The sequence below is a fragment of the Sarcophilus harrisii genome, chromosome 6 (assembly GCF_902635505.1).
Source record: "Sarcophilus harrisii chromosome 6, mSarHar1.11, whole genome shotgun sequence".
NCBI classification, from domain to species: Eukaryota; Metazoa; Chordata; class Mammalia; order Dasyuromorphia; family Dasyuridae; genus Sarcophilus; species Sarcophilus harrisii.
This window is the reverse complement of record NC_045431.1, coordinates 143508298-143532083: the sequence shown is the minus strand read 5'-3', so window position 1 is coordinate 143532083 and position 23786 is coordinate 143508298. Positions and strand designations below refer to the sequence as shown.

At 33.7% G+C, this 23786-nt stretch overlaps 1 protein-coding gene across 4 annotated transcripts in view; it reads right to left on the bottom strand.

The window, feature by feature from the left end:
• The window catches only part of RAP1GDS1 (Rap1 GTPase-GDP dissociation stimulator 1), a 208989-nt gene that overhangs the window by 161902 nt on the left and 23301 nt on the right, over positions 1-23786 (bottom strand). For all 4 annotated transcript variants that reach the window (XM_031941855.1, XM_031941854.1, XM_031941858.1 and 1 more), the window contains exon 2: positions 8289-8396. In XM_031941855.1, coding sequence (XP_031797715.1) covers positions 8289-8396 — 108 coding nt within the window. The remainder of the gene's footprint in view (positions 1-8288; positions 8397-23786) is intronic.

The window sequence follows — 23786 nt, the reverse complement described above, 5'->3', positions numbered from 1 at the left end:
TATATAAATATGTGTGCATAAATTGGGTTTAACATATATTGTGCAATGTTCTCTCAAATATAATCATTTTCTGGGAGCAGGTTTCTTGGGGGGCTTCTGGAGGCAGTCTTAGTTTCAGTTCTGAATAATAATCACCTCAAATGCAGCCAGCTGTTAAAGTCCAGTTCCTTTATTTTCTCTTTCCTTCTCGTGGGGCTTGGCTAGTTTTCTGGAGGCCTTCTGGATATTGGTTTCAGTGTTCTCCATGGGACGGCCTGCCACCACTTCTCTGTCTTCTTTTGTTCTGCCCAACTGAATCCTGGCTTTTCAATCTCCCAGAGTGCTCTTTGGCCCTGAGAGCTTCTTGTTTATATGCTGCACACTGAGTATACGCCAATCATTACATCACGAGGAAACCATTATTTGTTATAGGATTAAATCAATGCTAAATTAGATTTAACCACTGTTTCCTCAATTCCACTGATTTAGCACCTTGTAAGAATTCTAACATCATTGGACTATTTGCCATCTAGGGGAGGGAAAATTGGAATACAAGGTTTTGCAAGGACTAATATTAAAGAATTGTCCATGCATATGTTTTGAAAAATAATAAGCTTTATTTTTATTTATTTATTTATTGCTGAGGCAATTGGGGTTAAGTGACTTGCCCAGGGTCACACAACTTTGAAGTATTAAATGTCTGAGACCAAATTTGAATTCTGGTCCTCCTGACTTCAGGGCTGGTGCTCTATCCACTGTGCCACCTAACTGTCCCAAAATAAAAAGCTTTAATTTAAAAAAATACTTTTTAAAAGAAACTTAGAGCTAAACACCACTAAAACTCTTTCTTCTTTTTCACATTAAAACTAGAAATATTTTCTCTCCTAGAGAGAAAGTTGTTCTGAAGCATGAACATTAATTCTCAAGAAATTATTATATAAATACTAAATAATGAGACAAGCAGTCAAGTAAGGTCAAGATTCAAAAAGCCAATGAGATTAAGGAGCAAAGACAAAGAATATAACTCCTGACGAAAGCAGTTTAGCACTATATTGCAGCCAGGACCCTACCAACCTGCCAGCATGATTCTATGGTTCCCTCAGCAACCATAACAATCTCTTTGCTCTTAGAACACATTTTTATTATAGATGAAATTTTAGCTGCTTGTGTCCTTGAGGTTTTATATTTTACTCACCACAGATGACAGCTCCTCATGCATAACTCGGAGACCAATATTTGATGTTAATGTATATGCAGACTAGTACTATCATGTAGGACATATACCATTTTGTTTCAAAAAATGAGTATAAAATAATTAAAATACTAAAAATGGATTTATTTGGTGCCTTTCACTTACCTGAAGAGAAAAGTGCTAACAGTTGATTTCCCTACAGGCTACTTCCATATTTTTACTAATATGACAATTAAAATGTACAACAGAAATATGGAGCAACAGCATCTTTTTTCTATTGTTTTGCTTTTTGAAAGCAAACATGCTAGGTGGCACAGCAGAGTATACTAATCCTGGAGTCAAATTCTGCCCTCAAAAGCTAGTAGTTGTATGTTTCTGCACTAGTTACTTGACCTCGACAAAACTCAGTTTTCTTATTTGTAAACATGCATAATAATGGCCTCTATTCATAAGATCATGAGGATCAGATGAGATAATATGTGTAACTAATGCATTGTTGGTGGAGTTGTGAACGAATCCAACCATTCTGGAGAGCAATCTGGAATTATGCCCAAAAAGTTATCAAACTGTGCATAGCCTTTGACCCAGCAGTGCTACTACTGGGCTTATACTCCAAAGAGATACTAAAGAAGGGAAAGGGGCCTGTATGTGCCAAAATGTTTGTGGTAGCCCTGTTTGTAGTGGTTAGAAGCTGGAAAATGAATGGATGCCCATCAATTGGAGAATGGTTGGGTAAATTGTGGTTTATGAATGTTATGGAATATTATTGTTCTGTAAGAAATGACCAGCAAGATGAATACAGAGAGGGTTGGAGAGACATGAACTGATGCTAAGTGAAATGAGCAGAACCAGGAGATCATTATATACTTCAACAACAATACTGTATGAGGATGTATTCTGATGGAAGTGGATTTCTTTGACAAAGACAAGATCTAACTCAGTTTCAATTGATCAGTGATGGACAGAAGCAGCTACACCCAAAGAAAGAACACTGGGAAATGAATGTAAGCTGTTTGCATTTTTGCTTTTCTTCCCGGGTTATTTCTACCTTCTGAATCCAATTCTCCCTGTGCAACAAGAGAACTGTTCGGTTCTGCACACATATACTGTATCTAAGATATACTGTGACATATTTAACATGTATAGGACTGCTTGCTATCTAGGGGAGGGGGTAGAGCGAGGGAGGGGAAAATCGGAACAGAAGTGAGTGCAAGGGATAATGTTGTAAAAATTACCCTGGCATGGGTTCTGTCAATAAAAAGTTATAATAATAATAATAAAAAAACCTCAAAAAAAAAGAGATAATATGTGTAAAGCACTATGCAAACTATAAAGTGCTGCATCATATTAGTTGTCACTATTATGGACTTGCATCAAAACCTCTTCATCAATGTTACAAATCACAGATCAGAGCAAAGTATTTAATGGATGAGGCTCAATAGAGTGATTTTCACAAAAGCTGAAAATGCAAATTTCTTGATTCCTGTTCTTTAAAAAATTCAACTCTGAAAGAAAAATATCATTTAATTTAATGCAAAAAAAATATGCTTAACTTATGCAGAAACATATTGATTCTTCTCTGCTCAGGTGTACTTCTGTTGCGCAATGATATTCCTAGTTTAAAAAATTGACTTAGTCGATAAGAACATGGAAATACACAGCATTTCCCAAACAATGCAAGCACCAACTTCACCTAAATATTCCACATTTTTATCTTTAACCGAAGTAGCAATGAATCAATTACTGTGCCTTTGGATGAAAACCTTTACAAATTCAGTCCTCTACTAAAACATTTTTTAAAATTTATTTTTCTGATTTTCAATCATGACATGATTTTAAGAGTCAATGTTATGTTGTACCTGTCAACAATTTCCAGAGGTGACTAATTCTAAAGAAATGAAGTTATTACACATCTTCTCAATGTAACTCACCCACTCTGTCATTAATTATACCTCTTGCTTCAATAAGTGTTGCTCTAGAAAGCTATTTTAAAGTAACAAATTACCAACTAGACAGAAGAAAAATATGAAAATTTAGAAGAGTATAAAAACTTTCAGTGCAATAAAGGATGCCCCGAAAGTCTTGGTGCAGCTTGGAGCTCTTTTGGGCTTTTGAGACACTTTGTATATAGTGATATTTGTACAATTTTTGATGTTTCCAAATACTATTCTCTGCTGGCAGAGGACACTGTTCTTTACAAGTCTGATATCTAATCATTCTACCTCAGTCAGCTTTACTGGATAATCATCTTCTAATTCTTCTACATCCTAGGACTGTATACCCTACTACTCTTTTTTCTTCTCTATTTAATCTCTCTCATACCGGTTCAAGTCTTATTTCTAAAAAGGTGATTTCCAAATCTAAATATTTAGTCTTAGTTTATTTCTTGAGGGCAAGTTACATATTATCAATAGCCTCCCTAGATATCGCCAAGCAGATGACCCCAAAAAGTCTTAAACTTAACATATTCAAAATGGAATTCATTCTCTTCCTACCCAAGCCTCTGGTTATTCAGTATTCTATGTTTCTCTTCACAATCTTCGAAGTCACTCAGGTTGAGCACTTCAGAATCATCCTTGATTCTTCATTTTCCTTCACATCCCATATCTACTAAGTTATGGTGTCTAATAGATCCTATTTCCAAGAGATTTCCTGCTTTTTTTCTTTCAGAGTCATCATTTTTTTAGGCTAGGCCATTCTGCCTCCTAGCCTCCTACCTGGACCACTTTAATAGCTTCCTAATTGCTCTACCTCCTTATGTTCTCTTCTCTCACCAATCATCTCCCTATCTAGCTATCAAAATAATCTTCCTCCTACGGGTCTGGAGCTACATTTTACTCCCTTGTTCAAAAACATTCAGAGATTCTGCATTTCCAGAAGATGAAATGTAAATTCTTTACTTAACCTGATATTTAAGATTCTCTGCAATCAAGCTGCTCATCTACTTTTCCATCCTAATTTCCTATTATGCCCCTTTAAGTCCTATATTCCAAAGTAGACTACCGTTCCCCCACCAAAAGGGCTCAAACTCATTACTCTATACAGGTAAAAAGGATGTCTCCTCCCTTCTCTGAAATTCATATCCTTCTCATTTCTACCTCTCAAAATCCTAATCTTCCATTCAAGGCTCAGGGACCAACTCTGCCTATACACACAAATATTTTATTTCCTTCTTTCCCAAAGTAGAAATCCTTGAGGACAAAGATTATCTGTCTCATTTGTGTCTTTAGGGCACAATGCAAAGCAAGAAAGAGGCATCTAATCAATGTTTGTTGAACTGAATTAATATATTGCTTCCTGAAATACAGCTTCAAATTTTAAAACTTCAGTAAAAAAAATGAGCAACTTACAGGATCTGATTTCTTGCTGAATCTGATTATCAAGTAAAATGTCTTTTCTCTCTATTATATGCCCTCTTGTGTCAGTAGCCTTATAGATAAGGTCATGAATGAAATTTTATTGACTGATAACAGGACATGTTCTTTTTCTCTTTTCCTGAAGATAATTGGTAAATTGAGTTAATTTACTGTTTCCATTCATAACACAAAATACATATTACTTTTCTAGAATAAGATATAACAATAATAATCAACTCGTGTTTACATAGAATTCTATGGTTGATAAAAAAAAGTTTTCCCCCCTCAGAATAACTAAGTAAAATGGAGTATACAATTATTATCCACATTTAATAGTCAGTAAATAAAGCCTCAGAACTTATGTGACTCCTAAAATCATAGTGCCAGGACATAAAATCTAGAACTATTTCTACTGCTTTTAAGCTAACAAAAATACTGTATTAATCTGTTCCATATCTGAAATGTATTTTTCGTTCAAAATCATGTGTCTATGTCTAAGTAAATATTCTAACTAATAACTATTGATTTACTCTCTTCTCTTTCCCATCATCCCATTTTCCTCTCTTTCTCTTTCATATGGAAAGAACACTTGATCAGGAATCAGAAGACTTGGATTTTAGACCTGGAGGTTCCACTTGCAAGCTGTGTGATCTTACATCATCCTGTTTTCCAATATGTACAACGTTTTTTGTTTTTGTTTTTTTCCTTTTGATCTATCTTGAGAAGCATGACAAATATGTTTAAGAGAATTGCACCTGTTTAACCTGTATTGGATTGTTTGGGAAGAAAAAAGGGAGGGAGAAAAATTTGGAACAAGATTTTGCAAAGGTGAATGTTGAAAACTATCTTTGCATGTATTTAGAAAAATAAAAAGCTATTATAAAAATAATTTTTAAATGGAATTGGAAAATGCTTAACAAAATAAAAATATTTTAAAAAGACAAAGAAAATGTACATCACTATCTGTTGAGACTTCTTTATAAATGTCAATGAAGAGTTTTCTCAAAAAGCATGACACAACTTACTGATTGAAGACACAATTTTTAAAAGGCTATTCAACTGTGGTTCTTCAATATATTGACAGATTTTAATAATTCTGAGAGAAGACAAGAGAGTTGAAGACAAAAATGCTGCTCATAAATTTAATAGTCCAAAGGTTCCAAGACTCATTTAACAAGATATTATTTTTAAATATATTAAATTTTAATATTTTATTATTTGTAATTGTATTATTGTTTTATGATATTTTAAACATGTGAAAAACATGACCTTCATTCTGGGTAAGAACATTTTTTAACCAAGATGCAATAATGACTGCCCTTTGAGAGAAGTTAAGACTAAACTATTATATTAATAACTAATTATTAATTTATGATCCATCCTTTTCCTTTTATTTGTTAAAATCCAACTCCTGAAAAGATCAGTCAATTGCAGAGAGACATGGCTGAGTGATGAGATTTGCTCCTAACATAAAGCTTCTTAACTAGATAGGCAGGACTCCATCCAATTGGGAGACATAATTTCTGTGTAGAGAATAAAGAGTCTGGTATAGGCAAGTCTTTGCCTGGGGGACAAATCCCCTTTTCTCTTTGATCTTCAGTAGAGTTTGGGGCAACTCAGATCATGAAGGAGAAACTAGCTGGAGAAGTCCAGATAGAAATGGTTTACCCTGCCTAGATGCCTCAAAGATACTCATGATCAAACCCCATTGTCAGTAGGAGCTAAATAAAGACTTCTGGCCTATCTCCTCATTACATGTCTACCAATCAGGGTTGAGTTTCACTTGTCAGGAAAAATTCCTTTCCAGAAGGTATTTAAGAAATTTCAGGATCTCCCTTAGGGTCTTTGATTACCTAGAGAAATCACTGACCATCAATTTATTGGCTGGTTAGCCTAGTTAACAGATCTATTATTAATTACCTAGAAATTCTGTCTCTCAGAGCTTTCATTCATCATATCTTTCCTTTAATATTAGACTCTCCTCCTCAATGTCAGGAATAGGTGAACCTCTATCAAAATGGCACTGCTGAATAAAAGACAATTTTCTCCTCTGGGTAAATGTCAACCAACATTTTTCAAATACTGCTTAGTGGTTTTAAGAATCAATAAAAACAACAAAACAAGATTAACAAATACTGTCCAGCAGTACAGTACTAACTTCTGTACTGTCTTCCAGACTCTCCCGTGGGATCCTATAAATGAGGCAGCTGGGTGGCGCAGTGGATAGAGCCCCAGCCTTTTAGTCAAGAGGACCTGAGTAATCTGATCTCAGACACTTAATATTTCGGAGCTGTGTGACCCTGGGCAAGTCATTTAATCCCAATTGCCTTAAGGGGAAAAAAAGAGACATTATGAATGATTCTTTAAAGAGAGAGTCAACAGGTATTTTGCTATTCTGATGTTTCCTTTTTGGTTGTGGTTCACTTATGGTCATCAGTCTAATGATTTAAGGAAGCAAATCTGCCTACATAGATTCCTGGGCAGATAGACCAATAGGCTTCTCTCCTTTGTTCTCTTTCCCTTCCTCAATAATGAACCATTTAACAAGGAGTACTTCTGTGTTAGGATGATCCTAATCCTAATTCATCTTAATCCTAATTAATGATTTCATTGATGTGGGTCCCAGTAAGAAAACACCCTCTAACAAAGCTGTTCAACAATTTAATTGTTGGAGTTTCCTGAAGCACTGAGGAAGTTAAATGACTTGTCCAGAAGCATGTGGCTATGTCACAAGGGCATCTTGAACACATCTTCCTAAATTTGAAGCCAGTTTGATGCAGCAATGGCTATGATTTGTTAAAATGGCTAAAATTTAAATATCAAGATGATAAAGCTATAGCCTCATGTAGCAGTAGCATCCCTAAGAGAAGCCAACTTAAAATTATGCTTCTGGAATGACATATTTTAATACTTTAATCAAGTCAAAACAAAGATTTGTAATCAGTCTAAATAAATTTTTCTTTTGGATGATCAGTAGGAAAAACAAATAATATACTCAATGAGACAAGCTCTCAAACACAGAAAGCATGAAACTGAAATGCATAGCCTCTTTTCTGTATGTTAATTTTCTGCTCCATAATTATTTTAAAATAAGACAATAAGCACATTATATGAGTACATAACCTACTTCAGAAATTAAGGTACAAAGTAAAAGTTAGTCTTTACCTAAGTATACACTACAGCACTAAAGAAACAAGGAAAAAAAATGTTCTAGTGGATTGAACATGATAAGATATTGGGTCATTCAATAAGTATGAGAAATTTCTTATTCCAGAATTATTTAAGGAAACACTGCATCCATCTCCTCACACTTATCAGATATGCTCTGAATTACAACTCATTGAATGCAAGGGACTGGATTAGATGGCCCCTAGTGAAGGTTTAAGAGAGGAATGATTTCTGAAGAGTTTCTAAATCTGAGATAACAGACATACTTTAGATGTCTTGCAAACTTTTTTTTTTTAAACAACAGCTGTTAAATAATGAGACACAAATGTTGTTTGTGTGTCTGTGTGCTTATAACTGGATAACAACCTCCCTTTAGGATTGGTATTAATTTCATTACCACTAGTAAACAGTTCCTTTCTCTTTGCTCTCCTGGAACAATTATGGCTTTTTAAAATATATTTCAAAATCATAACAGTTAAAGACCTCAATAATAGAGAGCAACACTTAAGAGAAAATTCAGAATCAACAGATTCAGAGTGGCTGCTAAGTAGACTCTCCTAACTGGTCACATATGGCAGTTCAATCAGACTTACTGTTTTGTGCCAGGGCTTGAAGCAGGCAGTCCAAACATCCTTCCAAACTATCCTCAGAGATATCAATGGCTGTGATCTTCAGTTTCTTCAAGGCATCACTGAGATTATCTGTTTATACACACAGACATACACACAAAAATCAATGTTCAAAACTGGATTGAGTAAAAATCACAGCTTATATGAAAAGCACAATTATCACCTTTTGCTACTGCAAAGAATGAGGTTGACTCTGCATATGTTCCAAGGTGAGAACAGAGTGCAAGACAATTTTAAAATTAAATTATGCTCATTTTCCTTAAATATGAAATCTCCTCAAAAGGAATATTTTAGAAGCAGTCTGAAAACATCTGTTTCAACATCCATGAAACATGAGCTTCTTTACATACATATTAACTCAGAAAATCAAAATTACATAAAGTGAACTCTTCTTGAAAAAAGAAAAAGGAGGGGTCAATAAAATGTTTTCTTCCTCTTTGTTTCATTTGTTTACATGACATACACTTATACTTCAAAGAATAACTTCAAGAGAATTATAATGATGAAGAATAACAAATTGTTTTAATAGGCAGATAATTAATAAATATAATGACTACTAACATTGCTGCTATCCCAAAGGTTGGGAAAGCTTAAGTCCTGCCTCAGACATGTTCTGGTTATGTGACCCTGGACAAATTACTCCACTCCTTGATGCTCTAGAACTGCTCTAAGATTATATGGTACAACTGCTAAACTACAATGATAGAATAAATCCCCTCAGTAGGATTTCCTTATATCGATGAAATCATAAGAATAGCTCAAAAAGCCAAAGTTTTTCTTAGGTTATACAGATAAAAACAAAATAATCTCTATCCTCAAGGAAGTTACTGTCTAACAAGGGAGACAGAGTGCTTAAAAATTAGAAAGATAAACATATGAACAGATAGATAGATAGATAGCATGGTGTACAAGACTACCTTTGATAAAAACAAAGATTATTTCTTCCTTTGAGATTAGAGAAAAAGAAAGAATACTGGGGTGATTTTAAAAGGATTTGAGCTAATATTAGAAGCTAGATTCTTCCATTAACTCCAATCAGGGATGGAAAAGATTATTGGTCCTTAATAAACTGTATTATAGATTAAGCACTTATCATGTGCCAGGACTTAAGCTGGATATTATGTAGACAGAAATAAAACAGTCCTTGTCTCTAGGGAGCTTTCATTCTATCGGACATTCTATAAGGGACTCCTTTGGCAGACTATAAAACTGAATACATTCTCAGAATATTTTAAAATGCATAAAAGATGGAATCACAGAAAACATACTAAAAATATAGTTATCAAAATATATTTTTAAAAACAGGTTCATAACCTCCAGATTAAAAACCCATGCTACAAGGAAAGCAACCTTATACATATATTTGTAAGTGTATATATAAAAGAAATACAAGGCCCTTTTGAAGTAAACCACTAACTTTTGGGGATATCAAGCAAAGTTTCCAAAAGGAACTGGTGTTTGAATTAAGCTTTGAAGGAAAATCAGAATTTTAAAAGGAAGAAATGAGAAGGAATATAATGTATTTTTTAAAAAAAGATATCAATAAATGTTTAAAAGATTAACCTATTTCATTAGATATATTTTTTCTGATAGTTTACCAGTGACATATATTGTATTTTTTAAAAATTTGTTTACAGATATCTTTTATCTGTTAACTTCACTTCCAAATACTTTACTCACATCTCCTCAACCCTATGAGCCATCCCTTCCTTGGAACAAAGAATAAAAAGGAGAGAGGGAAAGCAGTTGAACCAAATTAATCAAACCAAGTCTGAAAGTAATGAAATGTTCCAAATCTGTTGTCCCTCAACCCTGCAAGGAAAGGAATAAAAGTGCACTGTTTCATCTCTCATTTTCTTTTCAGGGTTAAACTTCAAGCATTATATTTGGAGGCTTTGGTTTTCTCCATTTATATTACTGTAGTTGCATATAATGTCTTTTTGGCTCAGCTTATGTCATTCTGCATCAATTCTCTTCTTGAATTCTTCATATTTATTGTTTCTCTTATAACACTTATTCTACTACTTGTATGTACCATGATATTTTTTTAAAGACATTTCCTAATTAATGAGCATCTTATTTTGTAAGATAAATTTGTAAAACTTCCTTTTTTAGTTCAACTAAAATGTTATAAAATAAATATTTCTTTAGTCTAAATTCTTTTCCAGATTTTTCCTTTAGAAAAGGAGTTAGTAGGTCAAAAATAAAAGATATGGGGCAGTTAGATGGCACAGTGGATAGAGCACCGGCCCTTAAGGACATGAGTTCAAATTCGACCTCAGACACTTAACCTAGCTTTGTGACCTTACTTAACCTAATTGCCTCAGGGAAAAAAAAAAAAAAAAAAAAAAAAAAAAAAAGGATATTCTTAGTATAACAGAAGTAAGCGTAGAAACCAAAAAATACCGTATATCATTAGTTTTACCTATCATCACCCCTAAAGAGATTGGATAGACCTCTCTTTGCTCATCAGCTCAAAGAATTTAGATATCATTCAAAGGGAGATGGTCCTTTTGATTACTTCAGGTCACTTCTGACCAGCTGAGGACCCTGAGAAGAGTGGTCTCAAAGAGGATAAATTTAAGAAGGGCTATTCTCCAGAGACATTAAAAAAAAAAAAAAGATTACTGTTCCATTAGAAGTAGAATTTTAAGCTATAATTGTGTTTTATCATTTTATGGCAATTCTCTTTTTCAAGATTCTTATACGTTACCTCAAATTGTCTTGGTGAAGTCTAGAGACATGGAAAAGATTCTACCAGTTTGGCCATTTTTCTTCTTAAATGAGAAATGCTTGGAATTAAATTAATATGAAATTAAATAAAACTGTTTTTTAAAGACTTGCACCTAAAATTCAGAGTACAGAATTGATTTTTTTTTTCTTTGACATTTACTACCACAAAAAGTGAAACTAATTTTGGTGTATTTGGGGTTTTTTACTTCTTTAAAATGAGAAATGAAATATGCTTTCCATAACAGCTGAACCAATTCACAGAATCACCAACAGCATACAGATTTTCTGAAGGGAATAATACCAATTTTACAAATAAGGAAATGGAGACTGAGATAAGGAAATTGCAAATCACATAATTAGTTAGTGATAGAACTGGGGCACAAAACCAGGTCTCCTCACTATAGAAACATATGTGTATGTGTGTATATTTGTGCATGTGTACATACATACTTACCTTGAGATCATTCCTTATATACATATATGCATATACATATTTACACCTGAATATGATATATCATACACATATATCATTGTGTCATATATATATATATATATATCATTATCTGCTCTCCTAATGGGAAGGAGAAGGAAAAGTGTTAATATCAACTACATCTCATCTATGAATCATTGTTCTGCTTAGAATTCTATTACTAAAAGATGTGGGGTAAGGGGAGAGCACTGGAAGACAAGAGGGGTGGAGGAAGCATTGGTGGTTTCAAAGTGTTTCAAAAGGCTTTTAAAATTTTGCTTTTCCTCTTTCTTTCTTCTTAAGACTATGAAAAACATTTAGGAAAGGTTATTTACTGTGTCTTCTCTTATATATAAAATAAGGACATAAATGTTAACTGGTCTGGAAATGTTTAGTATTATGGAAAGCCATTAAAATGATATTATTGGGCGGCTAGGTGGAACAGTTTAGAGAACCAGCCCTGAAGTCAGGAGGACCCAAGTTTAAATCTGGTCTCTGACACTTCTTAGCTATGTGACCCTGGACAAGTCACTTAACCCCAACGACCTCAGGAAAAAAAAAAAGACTATGTTGCAATTCTTCTGAACAATTTTCCCTTCCTTCTTACCACTTACAACTCCAGAAAAATGACTGAGCCCAGAACAGGCATGCAATTTTATATTTAAATAAATGAAAATTGAGAAAACTGCTTATAGTTTTCATCAAAGAAAATATATTTAACTTAGATCAAAAGAATATCCCAAAAGGCCAGCTTTAATACAAATTAAACTTCATTCTAATAAATTAATGAAGATTTAGATCCTCCCTCCAAGCTAAACAGCCAGCATATAAGATCAAAGATCAAGAGACAGGACCTTTATCCTGCATATTTGTTGTTTGTATGTAGTTGTATGTTTTCTTTCCCATTAGAGCAGGGGCTATTACTTTCTCCTCTTTCTATTTAACTTTCAGAGACCGTGTAGTCAACTCTTTGATTATTATGGAGGAAAATGAAACCAGGAGAGGTTAAATGATTTTTCCTGGGGCACACTTATCAAGTGGAAGAATCCATTCTCCTTATGTACCTGCTGCTACTAAAATAAGCCATTGGAAAAAGAGGACAAGGCAGAAATGGATAATTGAGCAGCTGAAAATTTTGAGATCTTTTAATTTCTCCTTCAATTGCTGCCTAAACTTACTACCACCAGAGAATATTCTATTCTCTAGAAAATAGAAAAATATTCTATTTTATTAAATATGAGAAATAATTAGAGCCTCCTGTAAGAAATGAAATTTCATAGAAATGCCTGCAAACAGGGTTCTATCAGCAGCAATACAGCATCTGCTACAAAGGTAATAGTTCATATTATGTCTTTACTAGTAATTTTTTCAAATATTTAGATGTCAGTGCAGAGAAGAACATCAAACTCATCTTTACTGATTTGGGGGTATATAAGTTAGGGGCCTGGAAGAAGTAATCTCTCAACCCCAAATTTCATTAGCTTAGAAGTTTAGCTTCCAATCGAATGGAAGCTATTTTAAACCTTGACAAATCAAATAGAAGTAAGAGTAGTTCTCTTGCTAATATAATGAGTAGAAGGTGGCTTTGGATGAAGAGCAAAGACTCAGCCTTCCACATTCTGCTAACTAAAGAAAGAGACTACTGCATCAATCATAGGAAGTTACTCTTTTGCTAGAATTCAACTTTTTTCTTTGAGCATGATGTAATTTTCCCAAGTTTCTGACAGAACAAAAATTGTGAAGTCTTTTGTATATTTCCTCAGAGCAGGTCACTCACTCTTTATATAAAACACTAAAAACCTAATTGGGTTCAGATCTAGTTTATTCTTAATGTTCTCCTTTCTATCTTACAAGGATGATGTCCTAGTCCAGGCCCTTATAACCTCTCACTTAGACTACAGTTCAACTTTGAAACGTGCCCTGGGAGGTATTTTTATTTCTGATTGACTATCCATTTCCAAATTGTTCTTGACTTCATCTATCAGAACCCTAGAGCCTAAACAGTACAATCACCTTGCCATGGGCCAGACTTGTTGATTAACTGAAACTGTCTCCTTTCCAGTAGTACCTCTCTCCAATCCATTCTGAAATAGACTTATAAGCATGTCCAAAACTCTCAATGATTCTCAGATGTCTTTAAGATAAACTACAGAATCTTCAGTTTTTCACTTAAAACTTTTCAGAGTATGATTCCCAAATAACTTTCTGTGGTTACCAAATAACTTTATAGTGTTCTTTCATATAACTTCCATTCACATACTCTATTCTAACCAAATTACCATCCTAGCTGTCCCTCATACACTTTCTTTCTTTCTCTCTCTCTCTCTCTCTCATACACACACACACACAAAACACACACACATACACACATATACACACACTTATAAAATCCCTAGCTTATGTCAAAGCACAGTTCAGGGTCTATGCTCTCACTTTGTAATGCCAGAAATAAAAAAAAAACAGAAGGAAGTTCAGAGGGAAACAAAACAAAAAGTTTTGAAACTAATAGGAATATTTAGTAAATTTTTTAAACAAGAAAACAAGCCAGACACAATGGAGATTTGCAATTTCAAATATAATCTTCCTCTCAGTTCTTTTTATAAGAAAGAATATATTTGCTGATATTTTCAAATTCAGAATTACAAAAAATAATTTTTAAAAGTGAATTTATTTCTTTTAAAAAGTTAATTTATGCTGCTTTGCATTTATTTAATTGTGGACAAGTATTTCTCCAGGAGAATGTAAGCTCCTTAAGGACAGAAACTCATGTTTTATATGTCCCTAGGACCCACAGTATCTGACTACTAGGCATTTAATAAATGCATGCTAAATTATTTGTGGACCTTGTTTAATATCTCTCTCATTCTCAAATTTGAATGTAGAGCTAAGAAAAAATTCCTTTGTGCACTGCTTTCCATCCCCTTAACCCTTTTCTTTGGAAAAGACTTTATACCAACAGGGGAAAAAAAAAGTATAGTGCTCTTTCTCATTCTTGTAAGTTGAGAAAATAGAAAATCAAAATATGCAGTTACTGTTAATTACTACCACTGTTTATGATATCTTTGTACCACCTAAAGAAAGAATTATAACCAAATCACTGGATAAGATTTAATTTACCTAAGAGCTGTCATTCACTGTTTTATTTTTAATTGTTGCAGCCAAAACAACAACAACAAAAAAAGCAGATGAAATGGACTATTCTCAAAATTGCAGTTTTAGAATTTGTTCTTGGAAAGCAAAGGCTAAATTAAACTTTTGTCAATGCTAAATTTACTTTTAGAAAACACAGAAAAGATTTATTTTTTTAATAAGTGTGCTTCATTTATTTTTTGTGCATCTTAAAAAATAAGGTAACAGGTAACAGACAATACTTTAAAAACTGAAATCCAATTCAATTCCAGTTTTAGCTGCCTGCAAACCTTCCTATATTTTCCCCACTTAAAAACAACACTGACAAAAAACCTTCATTTCATCTTTACCATCCCTACAAACTAGATTTGTTCCTTCCCTTCCACAGCCAAACTCCTAGAAAAAGCTGCTACACTTGTCTACACTTTTTCACCTCCCACTTACTTCTCAATTTCTTGCAATCTGGTTCCATCACCAATGGACTGAAAAGGTTCTCACTAAAATTACCAATTAAATCTTAATTGTTAAATCCAATGGTTTACTTAGTCATCATCATCCTTCTTAAACTCTGCAGTGTTTGTTACTGTTAAGCACCCCTTCTTTCTGGATACTCCCTTTTACAACATTTTCAAGACACTGATCTGTTCTTTTTTGATATTCCCTATTTTTCCAAGTCAACTAAGATTGTAAATTCTAATCTCTGATTCTTCAATCTCTCTTAACTGGTCATTTTCAACTCTTGCTACCTCCTCAACATCTCTTGCAATCACACCTTTCTCTATTTGAACTACAACCATTCTAGTGCATACTCTCCTTCTTACTGAGTTTCCATGCCTTAAAAAATTATCAAATATAACTTTCAAATATATTCCCCACATCACTGCCAAATTCATAGATCCAAAATTGGTCTAATCATGTCACTCCTGTTGAGGAATGTTAAGGGGTCCCTTGAACTTGGCTTTTTAAGTTGCCATATTTCCCAGAAGCATCAGTATGCAGGATACTGTGTCAAGGATGAAGCACCATCCATCTCCTCTCACCTTGAGCTAGCTGTGTTGTTTGCGTCCCAAGTTGGAACCCACGTGTATCCTTGGGAGTCAAAGCAAGAGTCGGTCAGTCTCTATTAGGCTGAGAAATTGCTTGTGCAGCCAGGACCCTTGTAGAAAAGTAGATCTATCTTCATGATCGAGCATTTTTAAAGGGAAAAGAATGTGGCTTTTATCATTACCTTACTTTTTGTCTTCCAGAAGGGTTTTGTCCCACCTTTATTTCACCTTTCTTCTTTTCACTCTTTTAGGTGGGGATCTGTGTTTTCTCCTTCTTCATTTATTCTACTGTTATAAATGATATAAATTTCTGCATGAATTATAAACTCTTTGGGTTCCATATGCTTGTCCCTGTCTCTCATAATAAATCTAGTTTTCATGTAATTTTATAGAGTTGTGATTACCACTTTTCAGTTCTTTGTTCCAGAAGTTTCAAGTTCTCCCCAATGACTTTAGATTATGATGTAAATATCTTTGTGAGAAATTTAAAGTCATTAAAAATCCATCTTATTTTTCCTGGTTGGTTACATATCACTTTCCCTTAAGGTGCACCCATACTGAGTGCACATATGTACATACAAACATATATATGCATGGGATGTAATAGCATAAAATACAGAAAATGGGACAATAAACTTTTTTTTTTCTGATAAAAAACTACAGTATGGTCATACCTGGAACACCATTCCATCTCACAATAACGGGCTTTTTGTAGACTCTGAGATAATCATATCCAGTTCCCTCATATTTATCACTAAACATCAAGAAGGACATAATGGAACTAAAGTAAAAGTCCAGAATTAAAATTATCTAAAGGAAGAATGATCTGCTAAATGAAGAAAGACTTTTTTCAATCTAGGAAAGGTAAAGGGTGTAATGATCAAAACCTACAGAATTTTGAATAACATAAGATTTGATAAAAGTAAGTTTACCACAACTAAAAAAATATTCTTTCATACATCAAGAAATAAACACATGGAGTCCATGTTTGAAAGAAATTGCTGGAAAATATGAGGGATTAAAAAAGAATTGGACAAACTAGCAGAGTCAAAACCAATTGCTAAGACAAGCTGAGTTAGACCTCATCTTAAAAACTGCTATTATGAAAGCCAGCTATGCCTTTCATGGCACATCCTTTATTTTATTTTATTTTTAAATTTAATAGCCTTTTATTTACAGGATATATGCATGGGTAACTTTATAGCATTAACAATTGCCAAACCTCTTGTTCCAATTTTTCACCTCTTACCCCCCCACCCCCTCCCCTAGATGGCAAGATGACCAGTAGATGTTAAATATATTAAAATATAAATTAGATACACAATAAGTATACATGACCAAAACATTATTTTGCTGTACAAAAAGAATCAGACTCTGAAATATTGTACAATTAGCTTGTGAAGGAAATTAAAAATGCAGGTGATAGCACATCCTTTAGGAATTCTTCTGGCAACATTTTTGTAGAATGCAGGGTCAGTCAAGACCATATTATAATTTCCATCATCTTACTGAAGTTAGCAGCTGAGAACTTTTCAGTATATTCAGTAAAAATTAACATCTATTTTCTTCAATCAACAGTAGACTTTGATGAAAGCACAGACAAGCAAGATGTTTGAAAGTACCATGTTGAAATCATTATACTTTTTTTTAAAAAAGCTGTAAAAGATTCACATTTTCATATATTATCCTCTTTTCTGTTCTATTTTGTATGTGGAAATAATTTTGAATGCAGTGAACAACAAAAACAAGTTTAAAACACTTCTCAATTTTTTAATCAGAATACTGATTCACATTTTCTAATTAGATAAAACAAATGGAAAGTTTAGCATAAAGCTAGAGTAAAACCAAAGCAGAGTTGAACCCACTTTTTCCCAGTAGCTAGGCCAGTCAACAACAATTTCCCCCAAAGGAACTAATGCCAAGGGAGGAAACAAATAAGAAATTCACAAAGGAACGTGCCTGAGTCATTAGACAAACTTCTAGAACTGTTGTGCCAAATAGCTTTTATTTGAAGCACTAAGAAAACACCATAAAAGTTTTCTTCAGCAGATCTCATTATGGGGAATTCAATATTCATTCTAAACTGATAAACTTCAGTTTTCAGGTTCATAATAAAAGTCTTAGACCAGTTAACTCTTGTGACTCTGGGTATAACTCTATAATACAGCACAGGAAAATTAAATAGTACACAAAAATCTAAGGCCTTTTTTGTCAGAGTCAAACTGGGTTAGCTATTTCCCAGACTCAATACTCCATTCTCAACCTTCATGAATTCACACAATCTGTGCTGGGAAGACACTCCTAAAAGTCTTTTTTTGGTATTCCTTCAGGGCTTAACAAAGGTGCTAGTTGTTCTCTAAAGCCTTCCATGATCTACCCGGATATTAGCATCTGCAACCTCCTAAATTTTTCTTTATTTATGTTACATCTCCTAAATAAATTGTAAATAAGATTCTTGAAAAGCAATGAAAATTTTGTTTTTATTTTTTGATCCTCAGGACCTAACAGTATCTTAAACATAACATATTTAATAAATATTTGCTAAAGTGAATTAGCGCATTTTTTTTAAACTGAGTTTCCAGTTCTTTAAACCTTTGGACAGGAGAGGTCAAAGAACAATATTTTTAAATACTGAAATGTAAGCTAGGATATTTCACGGTTTTAGCAATCTCCTGGATAAGGAAACTTCCTCATTCAAGCAGTTCAGTATCTTCTCTACAATAGAATAAAATTATCTAGGGTCAAAGATCAGGGAGATGTCAGAGGAAGGATTTAAATCTAGGTCTTCTTTAACTCCAGGGGCAGCTGTCAATTTGCTTTTCATAAAGAAATGTACCTACCACATTTCACAAGAAACACTTGGGAAAATTATGCAAAGAGACTATAATGTCTATACCCTTTGAATCTGAGACTCCATTATTGGGGCTTATGCCCCAAGGAAATCATTCATAAGAAAACAAATCCCTATATAATCCAAAATACTTATAGCAGTACTTGTTATGATAAGCATAGAAAAGAAAACTGGGAATGTCCATCAACTGGGGAATGGCTAAATAAATTGTAGTAAATGAATATAATAGAATATTACTGTGCTGTAAGAAATGATTTATTTTGTGATGAATAGAGAAACATGGGAAAATCTATGTTTACTGATGGATAATCAATAAAGTACATACAATAACTACAAGGTAAGTGGAAAGAACAATTCCACATCAAAAAATTAAAAGTAAAGGCAATAAAATTATAAAGATCAAGCAGAACTCGGATTATGGCATGAGAAGATGACAACCTACTCCTCCTCCAAAAGATGACAGTGACACAAAATACAGAAATATCAATAAAAGCTTATTTTTTAAAACTAAGAAATGCAAACTATAAAACAATTTGAGAAACAATTTATACTACATGTCTCGAGAAATTAAAAACATACATGTATGCAATTTGAATATTAAAGATAGACTATGAGAAATGAAAAATGAGAAAAGAACAAATCAGGTACTTTCACAGATATGACAAAGCATAAAATCAAATGGAGAATAGTGGCAATACCATAAGATAAAAGATAATTTTCGTTGTATGAAACTGAAAAGCTTTTGCAAAAACAAAATCAATGCAACCATTATCGGCTGCTTATGGGGGGAGAGGCAAGGGGAGGAGCTGTTTATCTAACATAAATAATAAAGTCTGATATCCAAAATGTGAAGGAAACCAATTTATATTGGTATTATAACTAGAGCCATATGCCAACAGAAAAATGATAAAAGGATATTATGAATAGTTCTCAAAATAATAATTGCAAATAATTATAAGCATAAGAAAGATATTCTTTGATATAATTTTCTCCACTTCACTTTTTAAAATCTGAGACTAAAGATTACCTTCAAAAGAGCCACCCATTTCTACTACAGAGTTCAAGGAGACTGATATGTGATGTAGAGATTTCTGTTCCAATAGATGGACTAGATGATAAAGGAGTTGGTCTCTAAGTCCCTTCCAGTTTTAAAATCTATTGTTTTATCTCTTAACTCAGATTCTCTCATTCCCTCTTAAAGTAATTCAAGATTCATTTAATACAGCAGCAGAAACCCATCTGGGCAGAATTTTCTGTGAATAATTTTTACTTTTTTGGAATGTTAACTTTAAGACTTTATACTGATTTCCATTTTTTGATTCGGCTTCAATGAAATTTCCTGCACAGTATATGTGGGGAAATGAACAGTGAAGATGAATTTTTTTCCAAGAGGATAAAGTACTTAGCCAAAATGTAGCCCTAATGGTAGTGGGGCATGCTACCAAAGGAATGGTCCCATGATTAACTGAAGCTATTTCCAACATTATTAATAAGAACTTGGAATATTCACAGCCTACCTAGATTTAATCAGGAATTAACTGTATGGGGCAGCTAGGTGGAGCAGTAGATACAGCACCAGCCCTGAAGTCAGGAGGACCTGAGTTTAAATCTGGCCTCAGACACTTCCTAATTGTGTGACACTGGGCAAGTCACTTAACCCCAATTGTCTCAGGAAAAAAAAAAAAAGGAATTAACTGTATCCTTAAAAAAAATCTTTTATCACAGAGAGGTCCTGAAAGGCAACCATTAAAATCACTAAAAATACAAACGAATAAATGAACATAACAAAGAATAAATGAATGCACACAAATGCACACACATAATTCTTCATACTAAACTGTTGTACTTGGAGCCCACCAATTAGAAAATATCAATTCTAGTTATTTTGTGAGCCAGAATACTCTACTAATCATAGCCCATGAGCTCCTAACAATGCTGTCTTTTTAGTTTTTTGCTTTTTTAGACAGGTAGCCCATAGGATACAGAATTCATAATAGAGGTATTTTAATCTACTAAAGAATCATAAAATCACAATTGGATCCAACTTCCTTCTGAGGCACTGGTGCTTCCTTGTGTAAATTTTAGAGGTTAAGGAATGAATCTCTCCTTCATCTTTCTCTCTCCCATCTCTCCTTCCCCCATTAAAAACAAAGGAGACACGACAATTTTTTTTAATCCTTCAAAAGCAATTTAGAATTAAATTGATGCTTGGAGAATTACAAAACTTGCTTTAAAAACTATACAAATCCTTTTTCAGCAACTTACGAGCTGTTATGTCCAAGTCCATCTTTCTTGACTCATTTCCTCATCTATAAAATGAGTGATTTACTTCAGAAGATGATTGTGAAGATCAACAGAAATAATATGTAAAGTACTTTACAAATTTTAGTGCACTATATGAATGTTAGCTGTGGGCTAGAATAATTAGAGAAAGTTTAAGGATGTCCTGGGATTTGAATTGGATCTTAAGTGATGGTAGCTTTTGGACAGACAGTGAGTGAGAAGGAAAGGAAAGTATTTCACTAGGGGAAATGAGAGCAAAAATTTCAAGGACAAGAGTATGCCTTGTTTGGGCAATAGTAGACCAATAAAGATAGATGGTAGAACATAACATTGGATAGGTAGAATGAGAACTTTTTGTCTTTCTTTGATCTCTTTAGGGTGAAGGCCCATTAGTGTTATAGCTAGTACACACAGTTTAGTAACTTTAGGGGCATAGTTCCAAAATGCTTTTCAGAATGGCTCAGGCCAGTTCACAGCTTCCTCAATTGTGCATCTGTTGTCTGTTTTCTTTCTCCCTGCCCCTCCAATATTTGTAATTCTTTTTTTGTCAATCTTCTGAGTAGGAGTTGAAACCTCAGAACTGCTTTGCTTTGCATTTCTGATTATTAATGATCTGACTATTAAAAACATATAGTTATATGTAGCGCAGAATCCTATCTTTTTAGCTGATTATTTTTCTTAAAGCCATGCCCTCTACCTAATTACCTCTTCCAAACTCAACACCACTTTCTGTTGAAAAATTAAAGGTATGATTCTGACAAACAATTTGGAACTATGCCCAAAGGGCTATAAAACTACCCGTCTTTGACTTAGCAATACTACTAACTAGGTCTGTATCCCAAAGAGATAATTTAAAAAAGGAAAAGGATCTATATGTACAAAAATATTTATAGTAACTTTTTGTGGTGGCAAAGAATTAGAAATTGAAGGAATGCCCATTAATTGGAAAATGGCTGAACAAACTGTGGCACATGATCATTGCATCATGTTATAAGAAATGATGAGGTTAGCGATAATTTAAAGAGAAAAAAAAAAATCTATAGAACTGAGGCAAAGTGAACAGAACCAGAGATCATTGTATATAGTAACAGCAATATAGTCATACTTATCAGCCACGAAAGACTTTGCCACTCTCATCAAGGTATACGCTTAGACAATTCCAAATGGCTCATGAGGGGGGGAAATTGCTATCTACCTCCAGAAAAATAACTAATGAATTCTGAGTACAAAATGAAGTATAGTTTTTCACTTAATATTTCTCCTCTATGAAATGGAAATGTTTTGCATGATTTCACATGCATAACAGATATAATATTACTTATCTTTTCATGGGTGGGGAAGGGGCAAGAGGGAGAGAATTTAGAATTTTTTAAAAAGAATGTTAAAAATGAATTTTTAAAAAAAATTTAGGGAATGAGTTTTATCAGTTAAGAACTCAAGGAAACATTATCCTATATCTGCCTAGATAAACTGGGAATCTTTCAGAAACAAAAATGCTATAGATCTCTTAAATTTTTAGGACACACGAGAATTAGGAAGCCTTCTGTATTACCTTGCACTCTATAAATAGTTTCTTTTTTTAAAAAATATTTTATTTCCTCCCTACTACATGCAATATTCTTTTTTTTAAGGTTTTAAGTTCCAAATTTTATCCCTCTCTTCCTTGAACCCTCCCTTCCCAACCCCCCACACCCCATGGCAAGCTATCTGATATAGGTTCTACATGTGCATTCTCTCTTTCTCTCTGTCTCTCTCTCTCATTCAAAGCCCTTTATAATCTGCCCCCTTCTACCTTTCCAGTCTTCTTACATCCTACTCCCTAACATGTATTTTTCAATACAGGGACACTGGCCTTCTGAATGTTCCACCAACAGCATAACTGTATCTCAATTGCTGTCATTTTTCTGACTGTCCCTCATGTTTGGAATGTTTTCCCTCTTTTGCTCTGATCCACTGGCCTTCTGGTTTCCTTAAATTCTCAACTAAAAATCACATCTTTTAAAGGAAGTTTAAAGGAGTTTTCCCTCTTGATTTCAGTGCCTTCCCTCTCAACTATTGACTAATCATCTTGTATATAACTCGTTTGTAAATGTTTGTTTGCTTGTTGTCTTCCCCATTAGACTGTGAACCTTTGAGGACCTCTTTTGCGGCTTTCTATTTCCTATGCTTAACTCAGTACCTGGTATATTTATTGTTATTCAGTCATAATTATTCAGTTTCAGTCATGTCTGACTCTTTGTAACTCTTCCAGTTAGGGTTTTCTTGAGAGATATTAGAGTAGTTTGCAATTTCCTTTTCCAACTCATTTGATAATAGAGGAAACTGAGGCCAACAGGATTAAGTGATCTATGAAGGGTCATACTAGTAAGTGGCTAAAACCATATTTGAACCTAAGACTTTCTGACTCCAGGTCTAGTGTTTTAGATGCCTGGTACATAATAGGTACTTAATAAACATTTATTGATTAAAAAGCAACTTAGAAGTTGGACAACCTTAAATCAGCTATAATGCCCATTCTACCTTTTGCCACCTTCTGGAAACCACAGACTATTCTAGAAAATAACTGGGCATTCTGCTTAGTGACCTGACAATTAATTTAAAAGACAGCGTGGAACAGTGGATAGATCATTAAGAGTCAGAGAGACCTGAGTTTGTTTTATTATCCTGGAATCCAGAATGTATTCTAGAATAAAATATTAGTCTTAAAATATGTTTGGATTTCATGTTCCCATAATCATTGGTAAGTTATTTTTTACTTAATAGTTTAGGGATCTTTTCAGTGAACTCTGAAGTTGAGGCAGGAAAAATGGTCAGGATTTCATTATCCTTAGTTGTAAAAAATTTAGCTTCCCTAATTTTTTGTATCATTTATTTTTATGTTGAAATGAATATTATTAGAAATGAGCTGAATGTGATAGTTAACTGGAAAATCAACTTGTTGAATGAGGAGT